The sequence below is a fragment of the Sapajus apella genome, unplaced genomic scaffold, assembly GCF_009761245.1.
Source record: "Sapajus apella isolate SASKATOON/1434 unplaced genomic scaffold, GSC_monkey_1.0 scaffold13, whole genome shotgun sequence".
Classification (NCBI taxonomy): Eukaryota; Metazoa; Chordata; class Mammalia; order Primates; family Cebidae; genus Sapajus; species Sapajus apella.
The window spans coordinates 27875339-27902242 of record NW_022436953.1 but is presented as its reverse complement, the minus strand read 5'-3'; the positions used below and the strand labels follow the sequence as shown (position 1 = coordinate 27902242).

Genomic DNA, 26904 nt, shown 5'->3' with positions numbered 1-26904 from the left:
CAACCTCTGCCTCCGGGGTTCAAGCGATTCTCCTGCCTCAGCCTCACGAGTAGCTGGGATTACAGGCGTGCGCCACCACACCTGGCTAATTTTTGTATTTTTAGTAGAGACGGGGTTTCACCATGTTGGCCAGGCTGGTCTCGAATTCCTGACCTCAACTGATCTGCCCACCTGGGCCTCCCAAAATGCTGAGATTCAGGCATGAGCCACCACACCTGGCCTAGAACCTAAAACTTTAAAGGCTCACTGACCCCCACTCAAACTTGCTTTATCTAGCATTTGGAACCTAGAAAAGATCAAAACAACCACTCGTCCAGGGCAGCACTAATTGGCAGTGGCATCCAGTGGTTTTATTGCTCTGTAATAAGGTTACTTACTGTCTTTCTTGAACTTATTTATTTATTTGTTTTAGACAAAGTCTCACTCAGTGCCCAGGCTGGAGTGCAGTGGTGCAGTCTTGGCTCACTGCAACCTTCGCCCCTCTGGTTCAAGCAATTCTCATGCCTCAGCCTCCTGAGTAGCTGGGATTACAGGTGACCACCACCATGCATGGCTAATTTTTGTCTTTTTAGTGGAGATAGGATTTTCATGTTGGCTAGGCTGGTCTCGAACTCCTGACCTCAAGTGATCTGCCTGCCTTGTCCTCCCAAAGGGCTGGGATTACAGGTGTGAGCCATGGCGCCAGATCTTTTCTTTAACCACTATGCACATGGCTTCCCATCTGTCTTTTACCTTACCCTGTCACTCTGCCTGAAGATCTCAGAACACCATCTATAGGAGATGCGCATCTGAGGATTTCTGATGCTGTTTATCTTTAGGGACTTGTTACTGGGCTTCTGTCTGCCACGACAGCAGAAATGTGCCTAGTAAACAATTCCTTTTTGTTGGAAGGCAGTCTTGCCAGGGGCCTTTGAGGGCCTTGCCTAGTATATTAGACCAACAGCATTTCTTTTCTTTTTTCTTTTATTGCTCTGTAATAACGTTACTTTCTTTCTTGGATTTATTTATTTATTTATTTTAGACAAAGTCTTGCTCTTGCTCAGGTTGTAGTGCAGTGGCTGTGATCTTGGCTGACTGCAACCCCTGCCTCCTGGGTTCAAGCAAGTCTCCTGCCTTAGCCTCTCGATAGCTGGGATTACAGGCGCGAGCCACCACGCCCGTCTATTTTTTCTTTTTTTTTTGGTACTTTTAGTAGAGACAGGGTTTCACTGTGTTAGCCTGGATGGTCTCTATCTCCTGACCTCTTGATCTACCTGCCTCAGCCTCCCAAAGTGCTGGGATTACAGGCGTGAGCCACCACGTCTGGCCTGGACCAGCACTATTTCATAACTACTACAGAAAATACCCCAGACTTTTAGCCCATAAATCTCTTGTATAATTCTGCAGATCTACCAATGGCAGACCGAGAGGCAGATGCAATCTCCGGTTCGCGATTTGGGGAGTAGTCTTTGAAACAGAGTCACCGTCTAGCTCTGGCATGCTACAGGGAGGAAACGCGCAGAGCTTAAGACTTAGACAAGGCCAGGTGCCTGGGTCGAGGCAGAACTGAGGCTTTTCCAGGCGTCTTCTCGCTTAGCAGTGTTTCTTTTACATCACCCTGATCCCGGTGTTCGGCGTATTATGGGGAGTCGCAGGGCATTCCTTTCCATGGACATAAATTCCCACGTCTACTGGTGACATCAAGTCACAAGAGGCCAGAGTGCAGTTTTCTTTTCTTTTTTTTTCCGAGACGGACTTTCGCTCTTGCTGCCGAGGCTGGAGTGCAAGGGCGCAATCTCGGCTCACTGCAACCTCCCCCTCAAGGGTTCAAGCGATTCTCCTGCTTCAGCCTCTCAAGCAGCTGGGATTACAGGCATGCACCACCACACCCGGCTAATTTTGTATTTTTAGTAGAGACAGGGTTTCTCCATGTTGGCCAGGCTGGTCTCGAACTCCTGACCTCAGATGATCCGCCTGCCTCGGACGCCCAAAGTGCTGGGATTACAAGAGTGAGCCACCACGCCCGGCTCGGAATGCAGTTTTCAAGTCAGACTCCAGCCAGAAACGAAGTTGGCCTCTTCCGGAGGAGCCAAATAACTGGATGGACACTCCCACCTGCTTCGCAGACTGGCGCACACGGTGGTGAGGTGAGGGGCTTTCTGCGTTTGGGTAGAGTGGCGTCGGCTTTAGGTGTCCACGGTAGGGCAGTAACTCTAATGGTCCCTGGCAGTCCCCAAATATAGTCGCCCTTGGACCTTGACGAAGGGGGTGTCACCAACCCTTGGGGGAAAGCGCAAGGTCAGCGGCGGCGCCAGGAGCTGGCGACAGTGCGGAGGGAGTAGCGTCACCGGCCCAGCCCCGGAGCGGGCCCTGGAGCAGTCGAGAAGGCGGCCTCCTGCCGCCTAGAGGCGCCGGCCCGTTCGTGCGCTCTGCCTGTGCCTCGTCTCTATGGCGGCCCCAACGGCCGTCCAGGACGTGGAGCGAGATGAGCGCGGGCGCTGACGGCAGCGGTGGCCCTGCGGTGGCGGCGCGGTCGGGCGAGGGCAGTCCCGGGGAGGACGGTTTCGTTCCGTCGGCGCTGGGGACGCGCGAGCAGTGAGTGTGACGCAGGGCAGGGGAGGGTGAGCCGTGCTGCCCTGCCTGGGCCCCGAGAAGGGGACGGCGGGGTGGAGACCCGGGGCACGGGGACCAGGAGACCCTCGGGGGCGTGACGCGAGCAGGGCCGCCTTGCGGGAGGCTCGGGGATTTGAAAGGGTGGAATACCTTGGGGTCACCATGCGCGGTTAACCGACGTTTCAAGGGATTGGAGCCCAACGGGCTTGTGGGTGGGGGACAGGCTTTGAAGCTCTTGCGGAGGCCTTTTGGGAGTCTCGAACCGGAGGGCCAGGCTTGGGGGAAACGGGGAGAGGTCGAGGCTGGCGAATAGGGCTGGTCGGCGAGAGTGGGAGACCGAGGGAGAAGTGCCGGGCCTGGGAGTCGAAAGGGGAGCTGGAAGGGGTGGGAATAACGGATGATCCAAACGGGGAGCGAGGAGATAATGGGGCATCTTGGGGTGAGAGAAAGCGATCTGACCTAAAACAGACGCTCAGGATTATTAAATGAATTAATGGATGGATGAGTGGATGAATGACTGCAGAGAACAGTTAGGGAGAGGTAAGTTGTAGCGATGAGAAGGAGCAGGGATTCTAGAGAATCATTGTAGGAAAAGAGAAGGCAAATTAAAAGGAATCAGAGGGCCAGGCACGGTGGCTCACGCCTGTAATCCCAGCACTTTGGGAGGCCGAGGCAGGGGGATCACGAGGTGAGGAGATTGAGACCATTCTGACCAACAAGGTGAAACTCCGTCTCTACTAAAAATACAAAAATTAGCCAGGTGTGGTGGCGCACGCCTGGAACCCCAGCTACTCAGGAGGCTAAGGCAAGAGAATCGCTTGAACTCAGCTGGTGGAGGTTGCAGTGAGCCGATACTGTGGCGCTGCACACTCCAGCCTGGTGACAGAGCGAGACTCTGTCTCAAAAAAGAAAGAAAAGAAAAGAAAAAAAAAAGAGAAGAGAAAAGGAAAGGATTCAGAGAAAATTTAAACAGAGGGCTAGAAGACTGGAATAGGCAGAGGCAGATAGCACAGGAAAGAGACTGTGTGCCTGCACGCTTGAGACCAGATGTACTTGTTTCATCAAATTTTGGACTTGGGTCAGGGACTTAGGGATACATGGACAAATGTCTCTGTATTTTTTTTAGGCTAAAACTTATTGTTGTGCATCAGATATTGTCCTAAATGCTTTAGATGTACAGTATAAACGTATTTTGCTTGCCCACGTATTAAATTCTTTTACCTCAAGGATGTTAAAAGATTTAACTATGTGTACTTATTGGTAACACTAGTGATGCTTTAAACCCCTGTCATAAATAGTTCTGTAATGTGTTAGATACATACATTTAATTCATAATACAGTTTAATTCAAGAGTCTCACTTTGCATTTCATTATTTACATAGTTGGGATGCTGTCTATGAGAGAGAACTGCGAACTTTCCAAGAATATGGAGATACAGGTGAAATCTGGTGAGTTAGGAAAAGGATCAAGTTATAATCTAGAAGATTGTATGTATATGTGTGTGTTTAAAAAAATATGTGTAGCTGGGCGTGGTAGCTCACGCGTGTAATCCAAGCACTTTGGAGGCCAAGGCAGGCGGATCACCTGAGGTCGGGAGTTAAAGACCAGCCTGACCAACACGGTGAAACCCCGTCTTAAAAAAAAAAAAAATGTATATTCACTAGGGGAGGGACAGTGGGGAGTGGGGAATTGGGGAGGGATAGCACGGGGAGAAATGCCAGATATAGGTGATGGGGAGGAAGGCAGCAAACCACACTGCCATGTGTGTACCTATGCAACAATCTTGCATGTTCTTCACATGTACCCCAAAACCTAAAATGCTATTAAAAAAAAGTGTATATTCAAGTGCTTATACCCAAAGAAAGCCTAAAAATCCTGGGAACCCTGGATTAAGTCTTGCTTTAGTGGGTAGATTTAAAGTCTGTCTCTTCTTTCTTTTATTTAAATTTTTTATTTTTTTTGCTGTTTTTAGAGAGGGTATCTTTCTGTCATCCAGGCTGGAGAACAGTGGCATGATCATCATAGCTCACTACAACCTGGATCTCCTAGGCCCAAGTGATCCTCTCGCTATAGCCCTCTTGGGTAGCTGGGACTATAGCTGCATGCCACCATGCCCAGCAAATTTTAAAAAATTTTTTGTAGAGACAGGGTCTCACTGTGTTGCCCAGGCTGGTCTTTGAACTCCTGACCTCAAGCGAGCCTCCCACCTTGGCCTTCCAAAGTGTTGGGAGAGTGGGTGTGAGCCCTCTTTTAATATCTCACATTTATATTTGATGACAATATTTCATGCTATAGTTGTCCTTTTTCAATAAGCAATAAAATTTTGAACCACCAACATTTACAAGTATTAATGCTGATACAGAAAAACGTTAATCAGTAACATACTGACCTTGTCTATTCCTGGAGGTGGTTTCTCCTAAATTACAGTAGAGACAAAGCTTAAGCAGTCACAGATATTCTCACTTTGAAATAAGACTTTGAGCATGTGGGATAAATAGCTTACATGGAATATAGTGGTGACCTTTGCTCTGTATCCCTCAATTATTTGACTGATGCTCTGTTTCTAACAGGTTTGGAGAAGAGAGTATGAATCGACTAATAAGGTGGATGCAGAAACGCAAGATTCCATTGGATGCTTCAGTGCTTGATATTGGAACTGGAAATGGTGTTTTCCTGGTTGAACTTGTTGGTACTTTTAGTATTTGTTTGTTAGAGACAAATTTTAAGATAAAAAATTTTAAAAGCCCAGCAATTGAGGGTATTAACTATCTAAATATGAAATAGTAAAGCTATTTACTTTGAGAAATCACATAGTACAAAAGGGAGGCTACATGGATTGTGAGAGAGCACTAAATGAGAACCTGGGGGATCTGAGTCCTAGTCCTGATCCTTCTGGCTGTAGCCTGAACCTTGAGCAAGCTACTGAATTTTTCTAGGCTTCAGTTCTTTTCTAAGGATTGTGACTAAGGTGATTGTGACTAAGGTGTGACACTAAGGTGTTGCTTTTGGTTTCTTGTAGCTCAAAACTCTGCACATCTGTTTATATAAAAAAAAGTTGACCTCTTGAAATTCCAGTAGGACCTACATATCTTATCTTGGGTGAGCATATGTTTGAAAAAGAGCATTTTTGTCCATGGAGTTGGGTTTTGGTACCCAATCCACTGTTATATGCCTGTACTGTGCTCTTCCTATACTGGGTGCTATGGAGGAATTATAAGACTTAGGCTTCATCCTAGATAGTTTTACAGTCTTAATTAGTACAGAAATAAACATAAGAGTTAAATTTGTTGAGTACCACATGCCAAGCGTCATGTTAAGCGTTTGCAACAAGAAAATTTGTACTTGAATTTTATTTTATTTTTTTTTTGAGATGGAGTCTTGCTCTGTCGCCCAGGCTGGAGTGCAATGGGGTGATCTCGGCTCACTGCAACCTCCACCTCTTGTGTTCAATCGATTCTCCTGCCTCAGCCTCCTGAGTAGCTGGGATTATAGGTGCCCGCCACCATGCCTGGCTAATTTTTTGTATTTTTCAGTAGAGACAGGGTTTCACCATGTTGGTCAGGCTGGTTTTGAACTCCTGACCTCAGGTGATCCATCCGCCTGGACCTCCCAAAGTGCTGGGATTACAGGCATGTGCCACCGTGCCCCATCCTGTACCTGAATTGTTTGCAGTACAATAGAGTATGGACTGACATATAGACAGTTGTGCTATCACTTGATGCATGCAGTAATATACCGAAAAGAGGATGATTAATTTTGGAATGGAGGGATAGGGAAACATTTTGGAGGAGTTAATATCCAAGTTGGGCAGAAATTTCAGAGACAGCATGGTGACCTAGTAGAGTGTAAAGAAGAAGAGGATTTTAACTGATGGAAGTATTTTCTAAAGGCATGAAGGCTGAAGCAGTATATTATGTTCTGGGCCTATGAATAACTTGATAAATTGAAATACAGAGCATATATGGAGATGGACAGAGATGAGGATTAAGTTAAAGGTAGGAACTATTTTATGCTTTGCCAGGCTTAAGAGCTTCGATTTTGCATTTAGGCTATGGAGAATTTAAAAATGTTTTTCGTAATGGAATACAGTTAGAAAAACTTGAAATAACCCTTTTTGAAACATTGAGATATAGCATATGTACGTTGAAGTGCACAAACCAGAATGAATTGAATTATCAGAAAGTGAATACATCCACTTAATAATCGCTTGGTCAACATATAGAATATTACAGTGCTCTAGAAATTCCCCTAGAACTCCCTAGCAATTACTATTCCCTCCTTCCTTTTTTTTTTTTTTTTTTTTTTGAGGCAGAGTCTTTCTTTGTCACCTGGGTAGGAGAACAGTGGTGTGATCGCGGCTCATTGCAGCCTCAACCTCTCAGACTCAAGTGATCCTCTCGCCTCATTTGTTGACCTCAAGGTCTCACTATGTTGCCCAGGCTGGCCTTCCTTCCTTTTTAAAAGTAACCACTATCTACCAATCATGAATCAAAGATGAGTTTTAAATCAGATTAATTTGCCTGTTTTTGAATGTATAAATGAAACTCATTAACTCCTGACCTCAAATCTGCCTGCCTTGGCCTCCCAGAGTGCTAGGATTATAGGTGTGAGCCACCTTGCCCAGCCAGTTTGTAGATTCCTTTAGATTTTATTCACATATAATTATGTATACTATGAATAGTGGCCATTTTGTTTTTTCTTTCCTAATCCTTTATAACTTTTCCTCTTAATTACGTTTTCTAGGACCTCCAGTAGAATGTTGAAAAGTAGTGATGATAGAAGGCATCCTTGTCTTTTTTTTCCCTTTTCAGAAAACGCTTTCAATATTTCAGTCTTAGGTGTCATGTTAGCTGTTTGTTTTGTAGATAACTTCTAACAGATTAAGGAAATTTCCTCCTATTCCTGCTTTGCTAAGAGTGGTGTTTGTGTATATGTGTATGTGTGTTTCTTTTTTTTGAGATGAAGTCTCACTCTGTCACCCAGGCTAGAGTGCAGTGATGCAGTCTTGGCTCACTGCAACGTCCGCCTCCCAGGTTCAAGCGATTCTCGTGCCTCAGCCTCCCCAGTAGCTGGGATTACAGGTGTGTGCCACCACACCCAGATAATTTTTTGTGTTTTTAGTAGAGATAGGATTTCGTTAGGTTACTCAGGCTGGTCTTGAACTTCTGAGCTCAGGTGATCTGCCCGCCTCGACCTCCCAAAGTGGTAGGATTACAGGCGTGAACCACCACACCTGGACGGTTTCTTTCTTTTTTTTAAAAAAAATGTAGAGACAGAGTCTCGCGCTGTTTCCCAGGCTGGAGTGCAGTGGTGCGATCCTAACTCCCTGCAGCCTTGAACACTTGGGCTCAAGCAGTTCTATTGCCTTGGCTTCCCAAGTAGTTGGGATTACAGGTATACAACACCACACCTGGCTGTGTGTGTGTGTTTCTTATGAACCTTGTTTGTCAAATGTTTTTCCTGTTATCAAGATAATCAAGTGATTTTTCTCTTTTTTTTTTTTTTTTTGGGACGGAGTTTCGCTCTTGTTACCCAGGCTGGAGTGCAATGGCACGATCTCGGCTCACCGCAACCTCCGCCTCCTGGGTTCAGGCAATTCTCCTGCCTCAGCCTCCTGAGTAGCTGGGATTACAGGCACGCACCACCATGCCCAGCTCATTTTTTGTATTTTTTTTTTTTTAGTAGAGATGGGGTTTCACCATGTTGACCAGGATGGTCTCGATCTCTTGACCTCGTGATCCACCCGCCTCGGCCTCCCAAAGTGCTGGGATTACAGGCTTGAGCCACCGCGCCCGGCCACTGATTTTTCTCTTATAGTCTGTTAATGTTGATGAATTACATTAGGCCCATTTTCTTTTTCTTTTTTTTTTTTTTGAGTCGGAGTTTCGCTCTTGTTACCCAGGCTGGAGTGCAATGGCGCAGTCTCGGCTCACCGCAACCTCCACCTCCTGGGTTCAGGCAATTCTCCTGCCTCAGCCTCCTGAGTAGCTGGGATTACAGGCACGCGCCACCATGCCCAGCTAATTTTTTTGTATTTTTAGTAGAGACAGGGTTTCACCATTTTGACCAGGATGGTCTCGATTTCTTGACCTGGTGATCCACCCGCCTTGGCCTCCCAAAGTGCTGGAATTACAGGCGTGAGCCACCGCGCCCGGCAGGCCCATTTTCAAATGTTAAGTACGTTTCTGGAATAAACCAAACTTACATATGCCGCTAGATTGAGTTTAATATTTTGTTTAGGATTTTTGCAGCCCTCTCCTATGGAGACTGTCCTGTAATTTTGGAGACTGTCCTGTAATTTTCTTGTGATGCGATTGTCAAGTTTTGGTGTTAGGTTATGTTGGTTGAAATTCTATTTTTTTGAAATTTTAAGAATGATATTATTTCTTTCTTAAATGTTAGGTAGAATTCACTGGTGAAACCACCTAGATAAGGGGTCGTTTTTGGGGAGTCTTTTTGTTTTTTGAGGTAAGCTTTTCTTTTCTTTTTCCTTTTTTTTTTTTTTTGAGGCAGAGTCTTGCTCTGTCGCCCAGGCTTGAGTGTAGGGGTGCCATCTCGGCTCACTGCAACCTCTGCCTCCTGGGTTCAAGTGATTCTCCTGCTTCAGCCTCCTGAGTAGCTGGGACTACAGGCGTGCACCACCACTCCTGGCTAATTTTTGTATTTTTAGTAGAGATGGGATTCTGCCATGTTGGCCAGCTGGTGTTGAACTCTTGATGTCAGGTAATCTGCCTTGGCCTTCCGGAGTGCTCGGATTACAGGTGTGAGCCACTCTGCCTGGCCTGAACTTCTTAATTGAAGTGTAGTTTATGTAGAAAGCTGAGCCCAAGTGGTACAAAATGAACTCCTTGTGTTATTCACCAACCTGACCAAAAAATAAGACATTTCCAGTTCCATAGGAGCCTCCTTGTGCCCTCTCTCACTCCTTCCTTTCTAAAACTGACCACTGCTGTGATTTCTATCATCATGTAGTAGGCTGTTTTTGATATTAACTGTAGTGGTTTCTTATGGTATTAATTTGCATTTCTCTAATGAGTAATGATGTTGAGCACCTTTTCATGTGCTTATTTGCCACCTGTATTTTTTTTTTTTTTTTTTTTGAGATAGAGTCTTGGTCTGTTGCCAGGCTGGAGTGCAGTGGCATGATGTGATCTCAGCTCATTGCAACCTCCACCTACCAGGTTCAAGGGATTCTCCTGCCTCAGCCTCCTCAGTAGCTGGTACTACAGGAGTGCACCACCACATCCAGCTAATTTTTTTTGTATTTTTAGTAGCGATGGGGTTTTACCATGTTGGCTAGGCTGATCGAACTCCTGATCTCAGGTGATCTGCCCACCTCGGCCTCCCAAAGTGCTGGGATTACAGGCATGAGCCACCTCACCTGGCTTGAATATAGAATTCTGAGCTAGCTGGTTCTTTCAGTACTTTAAAAATGTCACGTCACTTGTTTCTGACTTCCATGTTTACTCATGAGGAATCCGTAGTCATTTGAATTGTTGTTGAAATAATAAATGCATTATTTTTCAGGATGCTTTTAAGATTTTTTTTTCTTTGTGTTTTGTTTTTTGCTGTTTATGATGTGCTGCTGCTTGGTTTTCTTTGGCTTATCGTATTTGGTGTTCACTGAACCTTTTGTATCTCTAAGCTTATGTCTTTTGCCAGATTTGAGATATTTCTAGCTTTTGTTTTTTCAATTTTTTTCTGTATTACTGCTTTTCTCTTTTCCTTTACAGGCGTGAGCCACTGCTCTGGGCCCTGTTTCTTTGTTGTAGTTTTCAGTTCTCTGCTAGAAATCTCCCACTTGTCATTGTCATTCCTATCAGTTGTTTTAAAATCTTTTATTTATTTATTTATTTATATATTTTAAGATGGGGTTTCACCATGTTGGTCAGGCTGGTCTTGAACTCCCGACCTCAGGTGATCCACCCACCTTGGCATCCAGAGTGCTTGGATTACAGGCGTGAGCCACTACGCCCGGCCTGTTTTAAAATCTTTTTCTAATAATTCATTTATTTGGGTCTCCTGAGTGGTCTGTTTCTAAAGTCAATTTCTCCCCTTGGTTTTGGTTGTTTCCTTGAATGTCTGCTCATTTTTGGGTGCCAGAAATTGAATGTGAAAGACATTGGAGATAGTTTGAGGCCCTGAGTGATAGCTCTAGAAACCTAAAACATCTATATGTGATTTTTAAGTTGTACTAGAAGAATAAACAGACATGAGAGAAGGAGGAGCCGATAAGAATCAGTTAATAGACTCATCCTGGGTTCTAGGTCTCCCAGAGAAGGAGTTAAGGGAAATGGGGAGAAAATGAGATCTCAAGGCATAAGGAGGGATACAGCTAAAAGGGAAGAAGGTTGGCATCAAAAAAGAGGATATTAGACCTTTAAATTAAAAGCAAAATAAAGGGAGCAATCTGCCTGTAGAAAATAATTGATATACTTTTTCCTTGAGTTTAGATTAGGAATCAGTTACTTAGCATTGAAAAGACTTGATAGGTCTTAATGGATTTAGATGTGGCAGTAAGTTAAGTTTTATAGAAGTAACCATTTAATAAATGGTGAAGAGCAGGAAGGGAATTTCAGGCTGTACTGTACTTTATAACTTACTTTGTTTTTCATGTTTCCTTTGAAATTATTTTTAGTCTCATTGGTCTAAAAATGTTTAGCCTTGTTAGCAGGTGTGTAAAGACCAGAAGCTACCGTGCTTTTGCCACAGACTCACACAGCCTAGATAGGTTAGTAAACACCAAAACTCTCAAGTCCAGTGAGTTAAAGAAACTTTCTTGGGGATACTGATAGCTGCCCACCCTACCTCACAGGTTTTTTGTAAAGATCTAATGGAATGTATGAAATATTTATTTTTTATTTTATTTATTTATTTATTTAAGATGGGGTTTCTCCATGATGGCCAGGCTGGTGTTGAACTCCTGACCTCAGGTGATCCGCCCACCTTGACCTCCCAAAATGCTAGGATTACAGGCGTGAGCCCCCGCGCCCGGCCTTGAAATATTTTTAAAAATGAAAAAGTATTGTTTTGAATACTGAAAAAACAAAACAAAACACACAAAAAAATGAAAAAGTAATATACAAATGTAGGGTGGTTAAAAATCACATGGTGGAGACTTGCATAATGTATAATTACACTGAAGGGAAAATTTACAAATTGATAGCTTATTACATTTGCATTGATTTTATTCATATAACTTAAGTGGGTTAAGTAAAATTTATGACAAATTTATGTGTGAATTGGAAGTTATCAGCATCAAAAGTTAATGTTACCTTTTTCTGCCTAAGGGCTTATACATATATTTTCATTATTTTTGAGAACATGAATTTCCTTTTGGAAAAGAAATAAAATATTATGAAAACAAAGGCATTGTCACAGTATATAAACTTTCAATTTTTATTTAGAGTCTACAATAAAATTTAAAAATTATGAATTATTGGATTATATGTCATGTTCTCTACAACAAAAATAACTCCAGTCCTATAAAACATCATATTAAAGCTTTTACCAACTAAAGTATAAAATTATTTCTCTCTAGGCAAAATTTGGTTTCTCTAATATTACTGGAATTGATTACTCTCCTTCTGCAATTCAGCTTTCTGGAAGTATTACAGAAAAAGAAGGTTTATCCAACATTAAGTTAAAGGTAACTATTATTTATATTACTATAATATTTATAATAGAAGTTAAATGTTTCTAAAGTATATTAATTGACGTTTTATTTTTTATTTTATTTATTTATTTTTTGAGACGGAGTCCGGCTCTGTCACCCTGGCTGGAGTGCCATGGCGCAATGTCGGCTCACTGCAACCTCTGACTCCTGGGTTTAAGCAGTTCTCTTGCCTCAGTCTCCCGAATAGCTGGGATTACAGGTGACTGCCACAACACCCGGCTGATTTTTTTTTTTTTTTTTTTAAAAGAAAGAAAGAAAAAGAATGAAGGAGAGAAAGAGGAAGAGGAAGAGAGAATGGAAGTGTTGCTTTATTGCCCAGGCTAAAATGCAGTCTAAAAATGGGTATTGAAAGCCTCTTTTTACCAATAATTGTGCTTAATAATGGAGACAGGAAAAAAATGAGGGAAGAAAATAACGAACAAGCAGCCAACCAATATTTCATTTAAACCTGTAAGTAGGTGTTATGTGGTGCTGATAAGAGTGTATATTTTGTGTATTTATTTATTTTTATTTATTTTTTTTTTTGAGACGGAGTTTCACTCATGTTACCCAGGTTGGAGTGCAATGGCGCGATCTCGGCTCACTGCAACCTCCACCTCCTGGGTTCAGGCAATTCTCCTGCCTCAGCCTCCTGAGTAGCTGGGATTACAGACACACACCACCATGCCCAGCTAATTTTTTGTATTTTTAGTAGAGACGGGGTTTCACCATGTTGACCAGGATGGTCTCGATCTCTTGACCTTGTGATCCACCCGCCTCGGCCTCCCAAAGTGCTGGGATTACAGGCTTGAGCCACTGCGCCCGGCCTCTATTTTGTGTATTTAAAGTGGAGAGTTCTATGAGTGTTTATTAAGTTTACTTGTTCCAAATCTGAGTTCAGGTCCTGGATATCCTTGTTAATTTTCTGTCTCATTGATCTGTCTAATATTGATGTTGAAGTCTCCCACTGTTATTGTGTGGGAGTCTAAGTCTCTTTATAAGTCTTATGTATCTGGGTGTTCGTGTATTGGGTGCATATATATTTAGGATCGTTAGCTCTTTTTGTTGCATTGATCCTTTTACCGTTATGTAATGTCCTTCTTTGCCTCTTTTGATCTTTGTTGCTTTAAAATCTATTTTATCAGATGCGAGAATCGCAACTCCTGCTTTTTATTTATTTATTTATTTTTGCTCTCCATTTGGTTGGTAAATCTTTCTCCATCCCTTTGTTTTGAATCTTTGTGTATAGATGGGTCTGGATGCAGCATACTGATGGGTTTTGGCTGTGTCTTTTGATTGGGGATTTGGTCGAGTTTAATACTGCCATTTGTTGCTAGCTGGCTGTTTTGCCCATTAGTTGATATAAATTCTTCATTATGTTGATGCTCTTTACTTTTTGGTATGTTTTTGGAAAGGCTGATACTGGTTGTTCCTTTCTATGTGTAGTGGTTCTTTCAGAAGCTCTTGTAAAGCAGGCTTGGTGGTGATGAAATCTCTGAATACTTGCTTGTTCACAAAAGATTTCGTTTTTCCTTCACTTATGAAGCTTAGTTTGGCCGGCTAGGAGATCCTGGGTTGAAAGTTCTTTTCTTTAAGGATGTTGAATATTGGCCACCAATATTCAACTTTTTGTATTCAATTTTTTTGTATTTTTAGTAGAGACAGGGTTCCTCCATGTTGGCCAGGCTTTCTCTAATTCCTGACCTCAGGTGATCCACCCACCTTGGCCTCTCAAAGTGCTGGGATTACAGGAGTGAGCCACTGCACCTGTTTGACATGTTTTAAACTCACGTAAATTAGGGATCAATTATAAATAATACAAATTGAAACATTTTTAAGTAGCCATATTAAAAATTTAATCTAGTTGGTTTGGGGAAATTATTTTTTCTTTATCTTTTGTGTGTTTGTTCATATACTACTGCTCCTGATGTTTGCAGATACACGTAATGCTTAACTATGGATTAACCAGATCAATAAGTTTTAAATGCATCAAGTGGTGAAATGTCATCAAAAATCATTTAGTTTATTTTTGTGTTCTATGATCGGTGAGATGATGACTCCTAAATTATTTTTCTAGCCCAGGCCTCTCTTCTGAGCTCTAGAGTTATAGGCAGTCATGCCTCGTTTTTGTAGCTTCCCAAATGGCATTTTTTTTTTTTTTTTGACAAATCAAACGTTTGTGGCAAGCGTGTTGAGCCCGTCTGTTGGCACTGTTTTTTCAGCTGCGCATTCTCACTTTGTGTCATATTTTGGTAATTATTGTAATATTTTAGAACATTTTTTTTTTGAGTTGGAGTCTTGCTCTGTCACCAGGCTAGAGTGCGGTGGCACGATCTCGGCTGACTGCAACCTCCACCTCCCGGATTAAAGCAGTTCACCTGCCTAAGCCTCCCAAGTAGCTGGGACTACAGGTGTGCACCACCACGTCCAGATAATTCTTTGTATTTTTAGTAGAGACGGAATTTTGCCATGTTGGCCAGGATGGTCTTGATCTTTTGACCTTGTGATCTGCCTGCCTTGCCCTCCCAAATTGCTTGGATTATAGGCATGAGCCACCGTGCCTAGCCCAGAACTTGTCATTATTATTATACTTGTTATGGTGATTTGTGATCAATGATCTTTGATATTACTATTATAATTGTTTTGGGGCTCCATGAACTGTGCCCACATAGATGGTAAAGTGAATTGATAAATGTTGTATGTTCTGTCTGCTCTACCTATTGGCTGGTCTCCTATCTGTCTCCCTCCCTCCCCCTCAAGCCTCCTTCTTTCTCGGGACATGGCAATATTGAAATTAGGCCAGTTAAAAACCCTCCAGTGGGACGGGCATGGTGGCTAATGCCTGTAATCCCAACACTAGGAGGCTCAGGTGGGCAGATCACTTTGAGGTCAGTAGTTCGAGACTAGCCTGGCCAACATGGTGAAACCTCTCTCCACTAAAAATCTAAAAAATAGCCAGGTGTGGTGGTGTGCACCTGTAGTCCTACCTACTTGGGAGGCTAAAGCGGGAGGATCACCTGAACCTGGGAGGCAGAGGTTGCAGTGAGCTAAGATTGTGCCACTGCACTCCAGCCTGGGTGACAGAGGGAGACTGTGTCAAAAAAAACAAACATAAAAAATGAACAACCCCCCTCCCCCTGTCAATACAGTGGCCTGTAAGTGTTCAATTGAAAGGTAGAGTCACACATCTCTCACTTTAAATCAAAAGCTAGAAATGATTACGCTTAGTGAGGAAGGCATGTTGAAAGCTGAGATAGCCCAGAAGCTAGGCCTCTTGTGCCAAAATTTAGTCAAGTTGTGAATGTAAAACAAAATTTCTTTAAGGAAATTGAAAGTGATATTTCAGTGAACACATGAATAATAAGAAAGTCAAGCAGCCTTATTGCTGATATGGAGAAAGTTTTAGTGGTCCAGGTAGAAGATCAAATCAGTCACAGCAGTCTCTTAAGCCAAAGTGTAATCCAGAGCAAGGCCCTGACTCTTCAGTTCTGTGAAGGCTGAGAGAGGTGAAGAAGCTGGAGAAGAAAAGCCTGAAGCTAGCAGTAGTTAGTTCATGAGATTTAAGAAAAGAAGTCATCTTGGCTGGGCATGGTGGCTCACATTTGTAACCCCAGCACTTTGGGAGGCCAAGGCAGGAGGATCACCTAAGGCCAGGAGTTTGAGATCTGCCTGACCAACATGCTGAAACCCTGTCTTTACTGAAAGTACAAAAAGTTAGCTGGGCATGTTGGCGGGTGCCTGTAATCCTAGCTTTTTGGGAGGCTGAGGCAGGAGAATTGCTTGAACCTGGGAGGTGGAGGTTGCGTTGAGCCAAGATTGTGCCACTGCACTCTAGCCTGGGCAAAAGAGTGAGACTCCATCCCAAAAAAAGAAAAAAAAAAAGAAGCCATTTCCATGACATAAAAGTGCAAGATAAAGCACTAAGTGCTGATGTAGAAGCTGTAGCAAGTTAGCTAGGAAATAACCAGTGAAGCTGGCTAAACAACACACAGATTTTCAATGGAGATGAAACAGCCAAGAAGATGTCATGTAGGAGTTCCATAGCTAGAGAGGAGAAGTCAGTGCCTGGCTTTAAAGCTTCAAAGGATAGGCTGACATTCTTGTTAGAGGGGCCTAATTAGGCTCATGACTTTAAGTTAAAGCCAATGCCCATTTACCATTCTGAAAATCCTAGGGCCCCTAAGAATTATGCTAAATCTTCTCTGCATGAGCTCTATATAAATGGAACAAAACAAAGCCTGGATGATGGCACACCTGTTTACAGTACGGTTTACTGAATATTTTAAGCCCATTTTTGAGACCTACTAGCCCAAAAGAATCAAAGTAGTACTGATCATTGACAATGCATGAATTCACCCAAGAGCTCTGATGGAGATGTATAAGAAAATTAATCTTGTTTTTGTTCCTGTTAACACAGCATCTGTTCTGCAGCCCATGATGGATCAATAAGTAATTTTGACTTTATATCCTTAAATGTGTTATTTAAGAAATGGATTTCATAAGGCTATAGTTGTCATAGATAGTGATTTCACTGATGGATCTGGGCAAAGTAAATTGAAAACCTTCTGGAAATGATTCGCCATTCTAGATGTCATGAAGAACATTTATAATTCATAGGAGGTCAGTATATCAACACTAATGAGTCTGGAAGAAGTTGATTCCCACCCTAGTGGATGACTTGGAGAGAGGTTCAAGATTTCGAGTGGAAGAATTCACTGCAAATGTAGTGGAAGTAGCAAACTAGAATTAGAAGTGGAACCTGAAGGTGTAACTGAGTTGCTGCAGTCTTATGATAAAACTTGATCAAATAAGGAGTTGCTTCTTATGGTGGACGAGCAAAGAAAGTGGTTTCTTGAGATGGAATCAACTGGTAAAGATACAGTGAACATTGTTGAAAAAGGATTTTGAATATTCCGTAAACTTAGTTGATAAAGCAGAAACAAGGTTTGAGAGCGTTGACTCCCATATTGAAGGAAGTTCTGTGTATACAATGCTGTCAAACAATATCATTTGTTCCAGAGAAATCTTTCATAAAAGGAAGAGTCAATCGATGCAGCAAACTTCATTATTCTCTTATTTTAAAAAATTGTCACAGCCACCCCAGCCTTCAGCAACCATCACCCTGATCAGTCAACAGGCATCGTCATTGAGGCAAGGCCCTCCAGCCAGAGAAAAGATTATGTCTTACTCATGGTTTACATGATGGTTTGCTAGTTTGTTAGTGTTTTTTAACAATAAGGTATTTTTTTGGGGGATGGAGGCTTGCTCTGTTGCCCAGGCTGGAGTGCCATGGTACAATCTTGGCTCACAGTAACCTCTGCCTCCCGGGTTCAAGTGATTCTCCTGCCTCAGCCTCCTAAGTAGCTGTAACTACAGGGGCGTGCCACCATGCCTGGCTAATTTTTTATATTTTTAGTAGAGGTGGGGTTTCACTGTATAGCCAGGATGGTCTTGATCTCCTGACCTCGTGATCTGCCCACCTCAGCCTCCCAAAGTGCTGAGATTACAGGCATGAGCCGCCACCACGCCCGGCCAATATAAGGTATATTTTCATACAGGGACCTTTTCTATTTTGTTTACTCATTATATGCAGTGTCTGAAAACTACCTGACAATAGATGTCCACAAAATATTTGTTGAATAGGTGAATATTTTTATATAGGCATTTAGGATGAGGAAGCTTCTTCAAAGTTAGTGCTTCAGAGTGATGGTCATTATTTTGCTTCAGGTATAATGAATACTTTGGACATGCGGGAAGGGAGAAGACCAATCTTCCAATATACATAAACACAATATATACATTTTTAAGTCATTAAAAGTTTTAGATTAAACATGATTTACAGTTACTGTATTAAATTTGTGTGAGTAATTGTGAGCTAATTGCCAAATTATTTTTTCAAAATAACTTCAGAATTTTTATTGGTAAATTGTGAATATTTTATAAAATTGAGGCAGATTGCTATTTCAGATGCTTATTATGTATCAAGTTATTGACAGTGAATGAGATGCTCATGTATGACTTTAAACATCTAAAGAACATGAAATGGACCTACTTAAGTAATTACAGTTTAAAAAGTTATTTAATTTCTTGGGCTGGGTGTGGTGGCTTACGCCTGTAATCCAGGCATTTTGGAGGCCAAGGCAGGCGGATCACCTGAGGTTGGGAGTTCAAGACCAGCCTGGCCAACATGGTGAAACCCCGTCTTCTAAAAAAAAAAAAAAAATTAAAAGGAAAAAAAAAAGTTATTTAATTTCTTAAGCTTTATGCCATTCCATTCATTATTATCCATTAGTAATTTTGTAAGCTGCTGAGTCAAGACCCAATAACTTATTTTTTATTTTTTATTTATTTTTATTTTTTTAAAAAATAAAGATGGGGTTTCACCGTGTTGGTCAGGCTGGTCTTGAACTCCCGACCTCAGGTAATCCACCCGCCTTGGCCTCCAAAGTGCTTGGATTACAGGCGTGAGCCACCATGCCCTGCAACTTTTTTTTTTTAAAGGCTGGTCAGTGAAGCAGTGGTAATAGAGAAGGAACAGAGAAATCTGTAGCCGGTTGTGATCGATAAGTTGTGAACACCACTGCACTTGGAACAGCCAAGGCCCAAGAACTTTTGATTTACCGTGTTTATTTTAGGTTACACCACCTAGGAATATAAGCTAAAAATCTTCCCATAGCTGAGTGCTGTGGCCACATCTGCTTAGGAGGCTGAGATGGGAAGATTGCTCAGCTCAGGTTTTCAAGTCTATCCCTGGCAACATAGCAAAATTTCTGTCTCCAAAAACTCTTATTTCCAGTGACCTGAGTTCCAAATAAATTGTCATTTTTAAGAATGTGTCGGATATTCTGCTTTTTGACAGAAACAGGTTTTTCATAAACTAGGCTTGTGAGCTCCCATACTCTGCTAGTATTATTAGGGAATATGGCTGGCTTTGTTTTGTAGAGATTTGGAATATTCAGGAAATATCAGTCTCTCTTATCTTGGCTTTAGTAATCTTGGAATGAAGCTCATAAAAGTTAGCTATCAAGTTGAAAATATGTTTATTATATGTAAAATGTCATAATTAATGGGTCCTTTTATTAATACCTTTTAAATGTTATCACATTCTGTAAGGATTGTGTTTTAAGTGTTCTCACATAGACATTGACTTTTAATATAGGTAGAAGACTTTTTGAATCTTTCCACACAGCTGTCTGGATTTCATATTTGTATTGACAAAGGGACTTTTGATGCCATCAGCCTTAATCCTGACAATGCAGTTGAAAAGAGGAAGCAATATGTGAAATCTCTCTCCAGGGTGTTGAAAGTAAAAGGCTTTTTTTTAATAACGTCATGTAATTGGACCAAGGAAGAGTTGCTAAATGAATTCAGTGAAGGTAAATGACTGTGTGGTGTTTAAATGTGTGCTCACCTCAGGTTTCATGTACTTAGGTATTCTCCCCTCTTTGTGTTACAGTGTTTTACTTTTCTGTTTGTGGGAATTGCCTGCTTTTTTCTTGGTTAATGACTTTGACAATAACATTTGACTGTATATACAAAGCACAGAGAAATAACATTGGTTGACATCCAGAGATCTTTTAAAAACTTTTCCAAGAAATCCTGGCAGTTAAGTACTAAAATTTATGAGCCTATAAAAATTAAGGTCTCAGCCTGGGCAACACAGTGAAACCCCGTGTCTGCTAAAAATACAAAAAATTAGCTGGAGTTGGTGGCGTGTGCCTGTAGTCCCAGCTACTTGGGAGGCTGAGGTGAGAGGATTGCATAAGCCCAGGAGGCGGAGGTTGCAGTAAGCCAAGGTTGTGCCACTGCATTCCAGCCTGGGTGACAGAGTGAGACCTATCTAAACAAACAAACAGGCCGGGCGTGGTGGCTCACACCTGTAATCCAAGCACTTTGGAGGCCAAGGCAGGCGGATCACCTGAGGTCAGGAGTTCAAGACCAGCCTGACCAACATGGTGAAACCCCATCTTTATTATTAAAAAAAAGAAAGAAAAGTAAACAAACAAAAAATAAATAAAAAAAGTTCTTTATTTGAGCTATACAACTTTTTTTTTTTTTTTTTTGAAATGAAGTTTCATGCTTGTTGCCCAGGCTGGAGTGCAATGGCTCGATCTCAGCTCACTGCAACCTCCGCCTCCCAGGTTCAAGTGATTCTCTTGTCTCAGTCTCCCGCGTATCTGGGATTACAGGCGCATGCCACCATGCCCAACTAATTTTTGTAGTTTTAGTAGAGATGGGGTTTCATCATATGGGTCAGGCTGATCTCGAACTACTGACCTCAGGTGATTATCTGCCTTGGCCTCCCAAAGTGCTGGGATTATAGGCATGAACCACCTCGCCCAGCCACAATCTTTTATTTAAGGTATATAATCTATTATTTATAGACTGAAACAAAAGCACATATATTGTGCTTCTGACTTCAGTGCACTGATTTACTGGCAAATCCATAATAATGCAAATGGAAGAAGTACTTTTGTCTTACAAGATGAGAGTTTTAATTTTATAGATACTTTAGCTGTCTTACCCTAGTGGTCATTTAGGTATTCAGAGATTATAGAACAATTCTTGTTTTCAGAGGATATAAAACAATTATTTTTAAGATTGCACAGAATTAAAATGTATGGAATTGATAGAAGATTCTGGTGCTGAGGCAGGATCCTTTTTTGCCTAGTTAGCAAAGTGTAATTAGTGCAGTGTCTACTTAGGGGGAATCTTGTGAGAAATGAGAATCTGTAATCTACACACAGAATATTTTGAGTTCTCTGGCAGACTGTTCCTTGCATTTTTTAAGAAATATTTTATCTGCCAGTTTGTTCATATAGTGCACAGCCATTTCTGGAAATGTATCTTGAGAATCTACAGATATTTGCTTGTTTTCTCCTTAGAATCCTTTTAGATTAGGTTTTTTTCCCTCCCTTTTCTTTTTTATTCCAGATCCTGCACTTTTTTTTTTTTTTTTTTTTTGATAGAATAGGAGAAATTTTCAGGCTGGAGTCTTGGGTAAATAATATGGTATTCAATATTTGGTTAAATTTTGAATCTCAGTTGTCACAAGCTAACGGGAGGTGAATTACCTCAAGAGAGTAGTTTACTGGGCACCATTATTTATAACCGCACTGCATATACCTTATTTTAGAGTTTGTTTTCTTTTTAGTATTAAGGGAACAGGCTAGGAGAACACTTAACACATGTCCTTTTGTGTGTGTTCAATGGCTTTGACAGATTACTTAATGTAAAACCTGAAGTGTTTGAGGCTAGAAATGTGAGCTGATGGCTTCATTACTATTGCCTCTGGAAAACAAGAATTATATGTGATTTATTGTCTTTTATTTCATGCCATTTATTTTATTATCCCCCATGTTAAATTTGTTTCCTTTAGGACTGTTGAGGCCCTGTATCAATAGGCTTTTCCTCTTCCTGAACCTTGACAGTTTTAATGAATGCTCAGAGTTACACTGTGTAGGGCAAGTTTCTTTTCTGGTTTTTAAATACAGGTGTTCTTTTTTACTCCTAGAACCCGCAGACAAAAACATATTTGTCTGTCTTTGATAATGAGGAACAGACTTTAGCCTGGTTAGAGTACTTAAAAATGTGTCTGTGTCTGAAAACTATTGAGTAAACTCTTTATGTTCAATTTTAGAGCTAAATACGGTATTTAAGCGAAATGTTATAACGGGAAACGTTATATAAATAGTTATATACAATTGAAAACATTTTTTAGGTATGAGTCCCTTAGAAAATGGTATTTGGAGTTAGATACGGGAAAGTAACAGAATACACTGCTGCATGCGTCACTGCCAAAGGTCTTGTTTCTGACTACTCAAATTGGCTGCCACATTCTCTTTGCATAGAATAAAGCTTGTTTCACCAATCTTTTAAGGTTCTTTTCTTATTTGAAATATAAATGTTCATAAAACTGTTGAAACAGATCTTTCATTTTTTTCCATGATACCCCTGATTATGCAAATACTTTGTGTTATCATTTGTTTTGGTGAGGGTTACCTGGAACCACTTGCCCATGTTCTAATTTGATGTCCAAGGGACTTGACTTTATGGCAACGAAAGAACGAAAACAGTGACAACCCATCTAACTTTAGAAGTAGTTTAAAGGAGTCTTTCTGAACCTACTCTGGTTTGGGGACCTGTCTTTTAAAAGAAAAAGTAATTCAAATTTATTATTTAAATAATTGAAAAATATCAATAACATCAACATATAAATATACAAATTAAAATAATTAAAACAATTTGTTTGTCATCAGTGGAGTACAGCCACTGTTAATATTTTTGATGTATTCTATCTTGAAATATAATAATTCCAATTCTGTAGGGTTAGTTCTTAAAATAATTAAAACAATTTGTCATCAGTGGAGTACAGCCACTGTTAATATTTTTGATGTATTCTATCTTGAAATATAATAATTCCAATTCTGTAGGGTTAGTTCAAGGAGTTAAAAAGTTAGTCCTGGAAAATTTATACAGACAGAAAATTTGTATTATTAAACATCCAAAGCATTTGTAAAGTTTTTGAAAACAAATATGGGTGTATAACTATGTATGTACCCAACATAATGCCTGCATTTTCCAGCATTAAGATACATCATATTATTTTATTAAAAGGAATGTCCTAATTTGGAAGTTTTCTTACAATAAGCATTATAATGTTTAGTTATTAATATTTGGTGAAATTAGATGAAGAACGTGAATTAGGATGTATAATGAAACAGTATGATAGACCAATTGATGCAATAATATAATTTTTCTTTCTTTTTTTTTTCGAGACAGAGTCTCTCTATTTCTCTCTGTTGCCCAGGTTGGAGTGCAGTGGCAGGATTTTGGCTCCCTGCAGCCTTGACTTCCTGGGCTCAAGCGATCTTTCCACTTCAGCCTCCTGAGTAGCTGGAACTACAGGTGCACATCATCATGCCTGGATAATTTTCGTATTTTTAGTAGAGACAGGATTTTGCCATGTTGTCCAGGCTGGTCTTGAACTCCTGGGCTCAAGTGATTCTCCTACCTGGGCCTCCCAGAGCGCTGGGATTAGAGGCCTGAGCCACTGCACCTGGCCAGTATACATTATTTTAAACATTTTTTTCTGTTTACAAGAGTTATTTGAGCTCAAAGCATGGGAATTTAGAAAATACAGAACCCCACCCTTGCCTCAAGAAAAAAAAAATTCCAAAACTAATAGATCCATCAATGAGGGAAAACCTTGATTGGCATTTTATTTTACTTTAATTTTTAAATTTATTTTGAGACAGAGCCTGGATCTGTTGCCCAGGCTGGAGTGCAGTGGCATAGTCTTGGCTTACCACAGCCTCTGTCACCTGGCAATCTCCCACCTCAGCCTCCCAATTAGCTGGGACTACAGGTGCACAGGTGCAGGTCACCACAACAGCTTTTTTTTGGTATTTATTGTAGAGATGGGGTTTCACCATGTCCAGGCCAGTCTCAAATTCCTGGCCTCAAAAGAGCTGCCCACCTTGGCCTCCCAAAGTGCTGGGATTATACCATGCCTGGCCCTCGTTGGCATCTTAGTAAGTGACCTTACAGCTTTATTTGTTTTATTTTATTTTATTATTTTAATCAATTAATTAATTTTTTGAGGTGAAATCTTCCCCTGTCGCTCAGGTTGGAATGCAATGGTGCGATCTCTGCTCACTGCAACTTCTGCCTCCTGGGTTCAAGCGATTATCCTGCCTCAGCCTCCCAAGTAGCTGGGACTATAGGTGTGAGTCACCACGCCCAGCTAATTTTTTGTATTTATAGTAGAGACGGGGTTTTGCCATGTCGGCCAAGCTGGTCTCGAACTCCTGACCTCAGGTGATTTGCCTGCCTTTGCCTCCCAAAGTGTTGGGATTACAGGCGTGAGCCACTGTGCCTGGCCTTTTTAAAAGCAAAATAATAAAACACTTTATTTTATAGTTTAGAAAAATACAACACTACATGCCCCCCCTTTTTTTTTTTTGAGATGGAGTTTCACTCTTATTGTTCAGGCTGGAGTGCAGCCTCCACCTCCCGGGTTCCAGCGATTCTCCTGCCTCAGCCTCCTGAGTAGCTGGGATTACAGGCATGTGCCACCACGCCTGGCTAATTTTGTATTTTTAGTAGAGATGGAGTTTCTCCATGTTGATCATGTTGGTCTCAACCTCCCAACCTCAGGTGATCCTCCCGCTGTGGCCTCCCAAAGTGCTGGGATTACAGACATGAGCCACTGCGCCTGGCAGGAAAACACTACATTTTCTGATTTGGATCTTTAAAAAATCCAGTGAATTTGATGGGAGTGGGGGTGGGCATTGTTATTACTAAGTAGCCTCTTTGCATAGAACTCAGGATCATGGTAGAGGTAACTTGATAGCCTATCTCATTTAGTAAGTGGTAAAACTGAGACTTGCACCTAGGATTTTAGATTCCAAGTTACTTTTTTTTTAAACTATACTGTGATGCTTTGAAAGTTATTAGTTTCTTGTCTTCCAGGCCCTTTATTAGTTTAGTTTGAGTCTTCATTTTTGTTATAAATTATTGTTTTTAATTCTGCTGAAATATATATATCATTTTATAACCATTTTTAAGTGTACACTTCTGTGGTATTAAGTACACTTAAATTTTTGTGCAATTGTTATCACCATCCTTCTCCAGAAGTTTTTCGTCTTCTACAAATTCATTTATATTTCCATGTTATTTTGCCTTTCTGTATTAAATGCTTTTGTATGTGTAGTGTGAATTATTTAGATTACTACATATAAATCATTCAAATAATGCCTGGCACATAATAAGAACTTAACACAGGGCCAGGCGATGTGGCTCACGCCTGTAATCCCAGTACTTTGGGAGGCTGAGGTGGGTCTATCACTTGAGGTCAGGAGTTCCAGACCAGCCTGACCAACATGGCAAAACCCCGTCTCTACTAAAAATACAAAAAATTAGCCAGGTGTGATGACGTGTACCTGTAATTCCAGCTGCTCGGGAGGCTGAGGCACGAGAATCGATTGAACACAGGAGGCAGAGGTTGGAGCGAGCTGAGCTTGTGCCACTGCACTCCAGCCTGGGTAATGGAGTAGGACTCCACCTCAAGAACAAACACAAACAAAACTCGACACATGCTGGCTGCTTCCCACAACTGAGGTGATAGAGGCTAACAGAGATACAGCTTTGCAGGGATGATAAACAGGAAGCGGAGGAAATGGGATGTGAATGGAAAGCCTGTTTTTTGCAATTTGTTTTTGGTCTTGTCTTTTCCTTGTTAAATTCAAAGTGGTTTTGGGTGTGCATACATATGCTGTATGTACGTAGTAGAATTGAAAAATCGTGAAATGAAATTCAGCACAATATAGAGTTTGGAATCATTGTTTTATAGTGGGTTTAAAAGTACAGTGTTAATGCATGTATATAAATAAATGTAACTATGAGATTCAGTCTTTAATAAAAGTATTTTAATTTTGTCTGACAGGATTTGAACTTTTCGAAGAGCTGCCAACCCCCAAGTTCAGCTTTGGAGGCAGATCTGGAAACAGTGTAGCAGCATTGGTTTTCCAAAAAATGTGAGACTTTCTTGGACAAATTCAGGTAGCTACACAGAATCTACACAGCGAAGTTACCCTGACACAGAAAATCCATGTGCAAATAAATGCTTAGTAAGTACACAGGTTGCACATGTTGAATAGAGTATAATGGATTGGTAAAAGAAAATAATAATGATGAGCACCTAAGTGGTTGGGTTTTAAAGATCAATCAAGAATAATTTTTAATTTTCTTTTGTATTTGAAATGTAAATGGTTTTCTTTTTGATTAAAAAAGTTTAACTGCAAACAGCTAAAAACTTTAAAGTAGTAAATGAGTTTATAGAAAGCATGTGTTCTTGATTTTTGTGCCTTTGTAAAGTTGGATTGAATATAACTATTTATGAATATTTGACCAAATTATTCCAACACCAGAATAATAAGCAAACAACTTCCTTAGTATTTTGTTAGACTATTTATAAAATATAACAAGAAATACTATTTTGTGTTGGATGGTAGTTATTTTTAAAATTAGTTAATACCTGAGGAAAGGCCTCTTACCTTTATGTATATAGTTAAACAAAATCAGAGAAATGTATCAGTTGCTCAAAAGTTACCAAGCCTGCATTTTGTAGCTGTGGTCTTCTACACCCTATAAGGGATAAACAGGTAGTAGAAGGAAAGAGAACTAAGGGATATTATTATTTGCTAGCATTATGTTAAGTTGTCTTATTAAGTAATTGAATGTTTTCAATATCTTCTTGAGGTATGCATTGCTCCTTCTTGTTTCTACCTGTAAGAAAAAGGAAACTGAGAGAAGTGATGTCACTTTGATGAAGTCAAACAGTACAGGATGGAGCCAGGATTTTTATCTGGGTCTGTGTGACTTTAAAACACATTCTCTTCTCCTAGCATGTTCTGCCTCACAGGTGCTCAGTCTCTGCTTTATAGCATTTACAGTTCAGCTGGAGACCTATGATTATTACATATAGAGTTCAGTTAGAAAAGACGGGTAGTTATTTTGTTAGTGTCCTTCTGTGGAGTTTCAGAATAGCAGTCAGCTAAGTCTGTCTCATATCATCCTTCATTGCTTTTCCCCATCTCCCTACTCAAAGACTTGCCTCTATTAAGAATTTTGTCATTCTGTGAAAAGGCAGTGTA

The 26904-nt window shown here is 40.8% G+C and overlaps 1 protein-coding gene across 8 annotated transcripts in view; it reads left to right on the top strand.

The window, feature by feature from the left end:
* The first annotated feature begins 2361 nt into the window (after positions 1–2361).
* EEF1AKMT2 (EEF1A lysine methyltransferase 2) overlaps positions 2362–26904 on the top strand; it is a 69568-nt gene continuing 45025 nt past the window's right edge. For 2 of the 8 annotated variants that reach the window (XM_032281946.1, XM_032281947.1), the window contains exons 1-6: positions 2415–2574; positions 3975–4040; positions 5163–5277; positions 12134–12241; positions 19407–19623; positions 25695–25810. In XM_032281946.1, the coding sequence (XP_032137837.1) occupies positions 2465–2574; positions 3975–4040; positions 5163–5277; positions 12134–12241; positions 19407–19623; positions 25695–25789 (711 nt within the window). In that variant the 5' untranslated portion in view covers positions 2415–2464 and the 3' untranslated portion in view covers positions 25790–25810. Of the gene's footprint in view, positions 2575–3974; positions 4041–5162; positions 5282–11230; positions 11314–12133; positions 12242–19406; positions 19624–22238; positions 22323–23057; positions 23156–25694; positions 26245–26904 lie in introns of those variants that run through there. The other 6 variants (XM_032281948.1, XM_032281949.1, XM_032281950.1 and 3 more) reach the window with 6 other exon arrangements.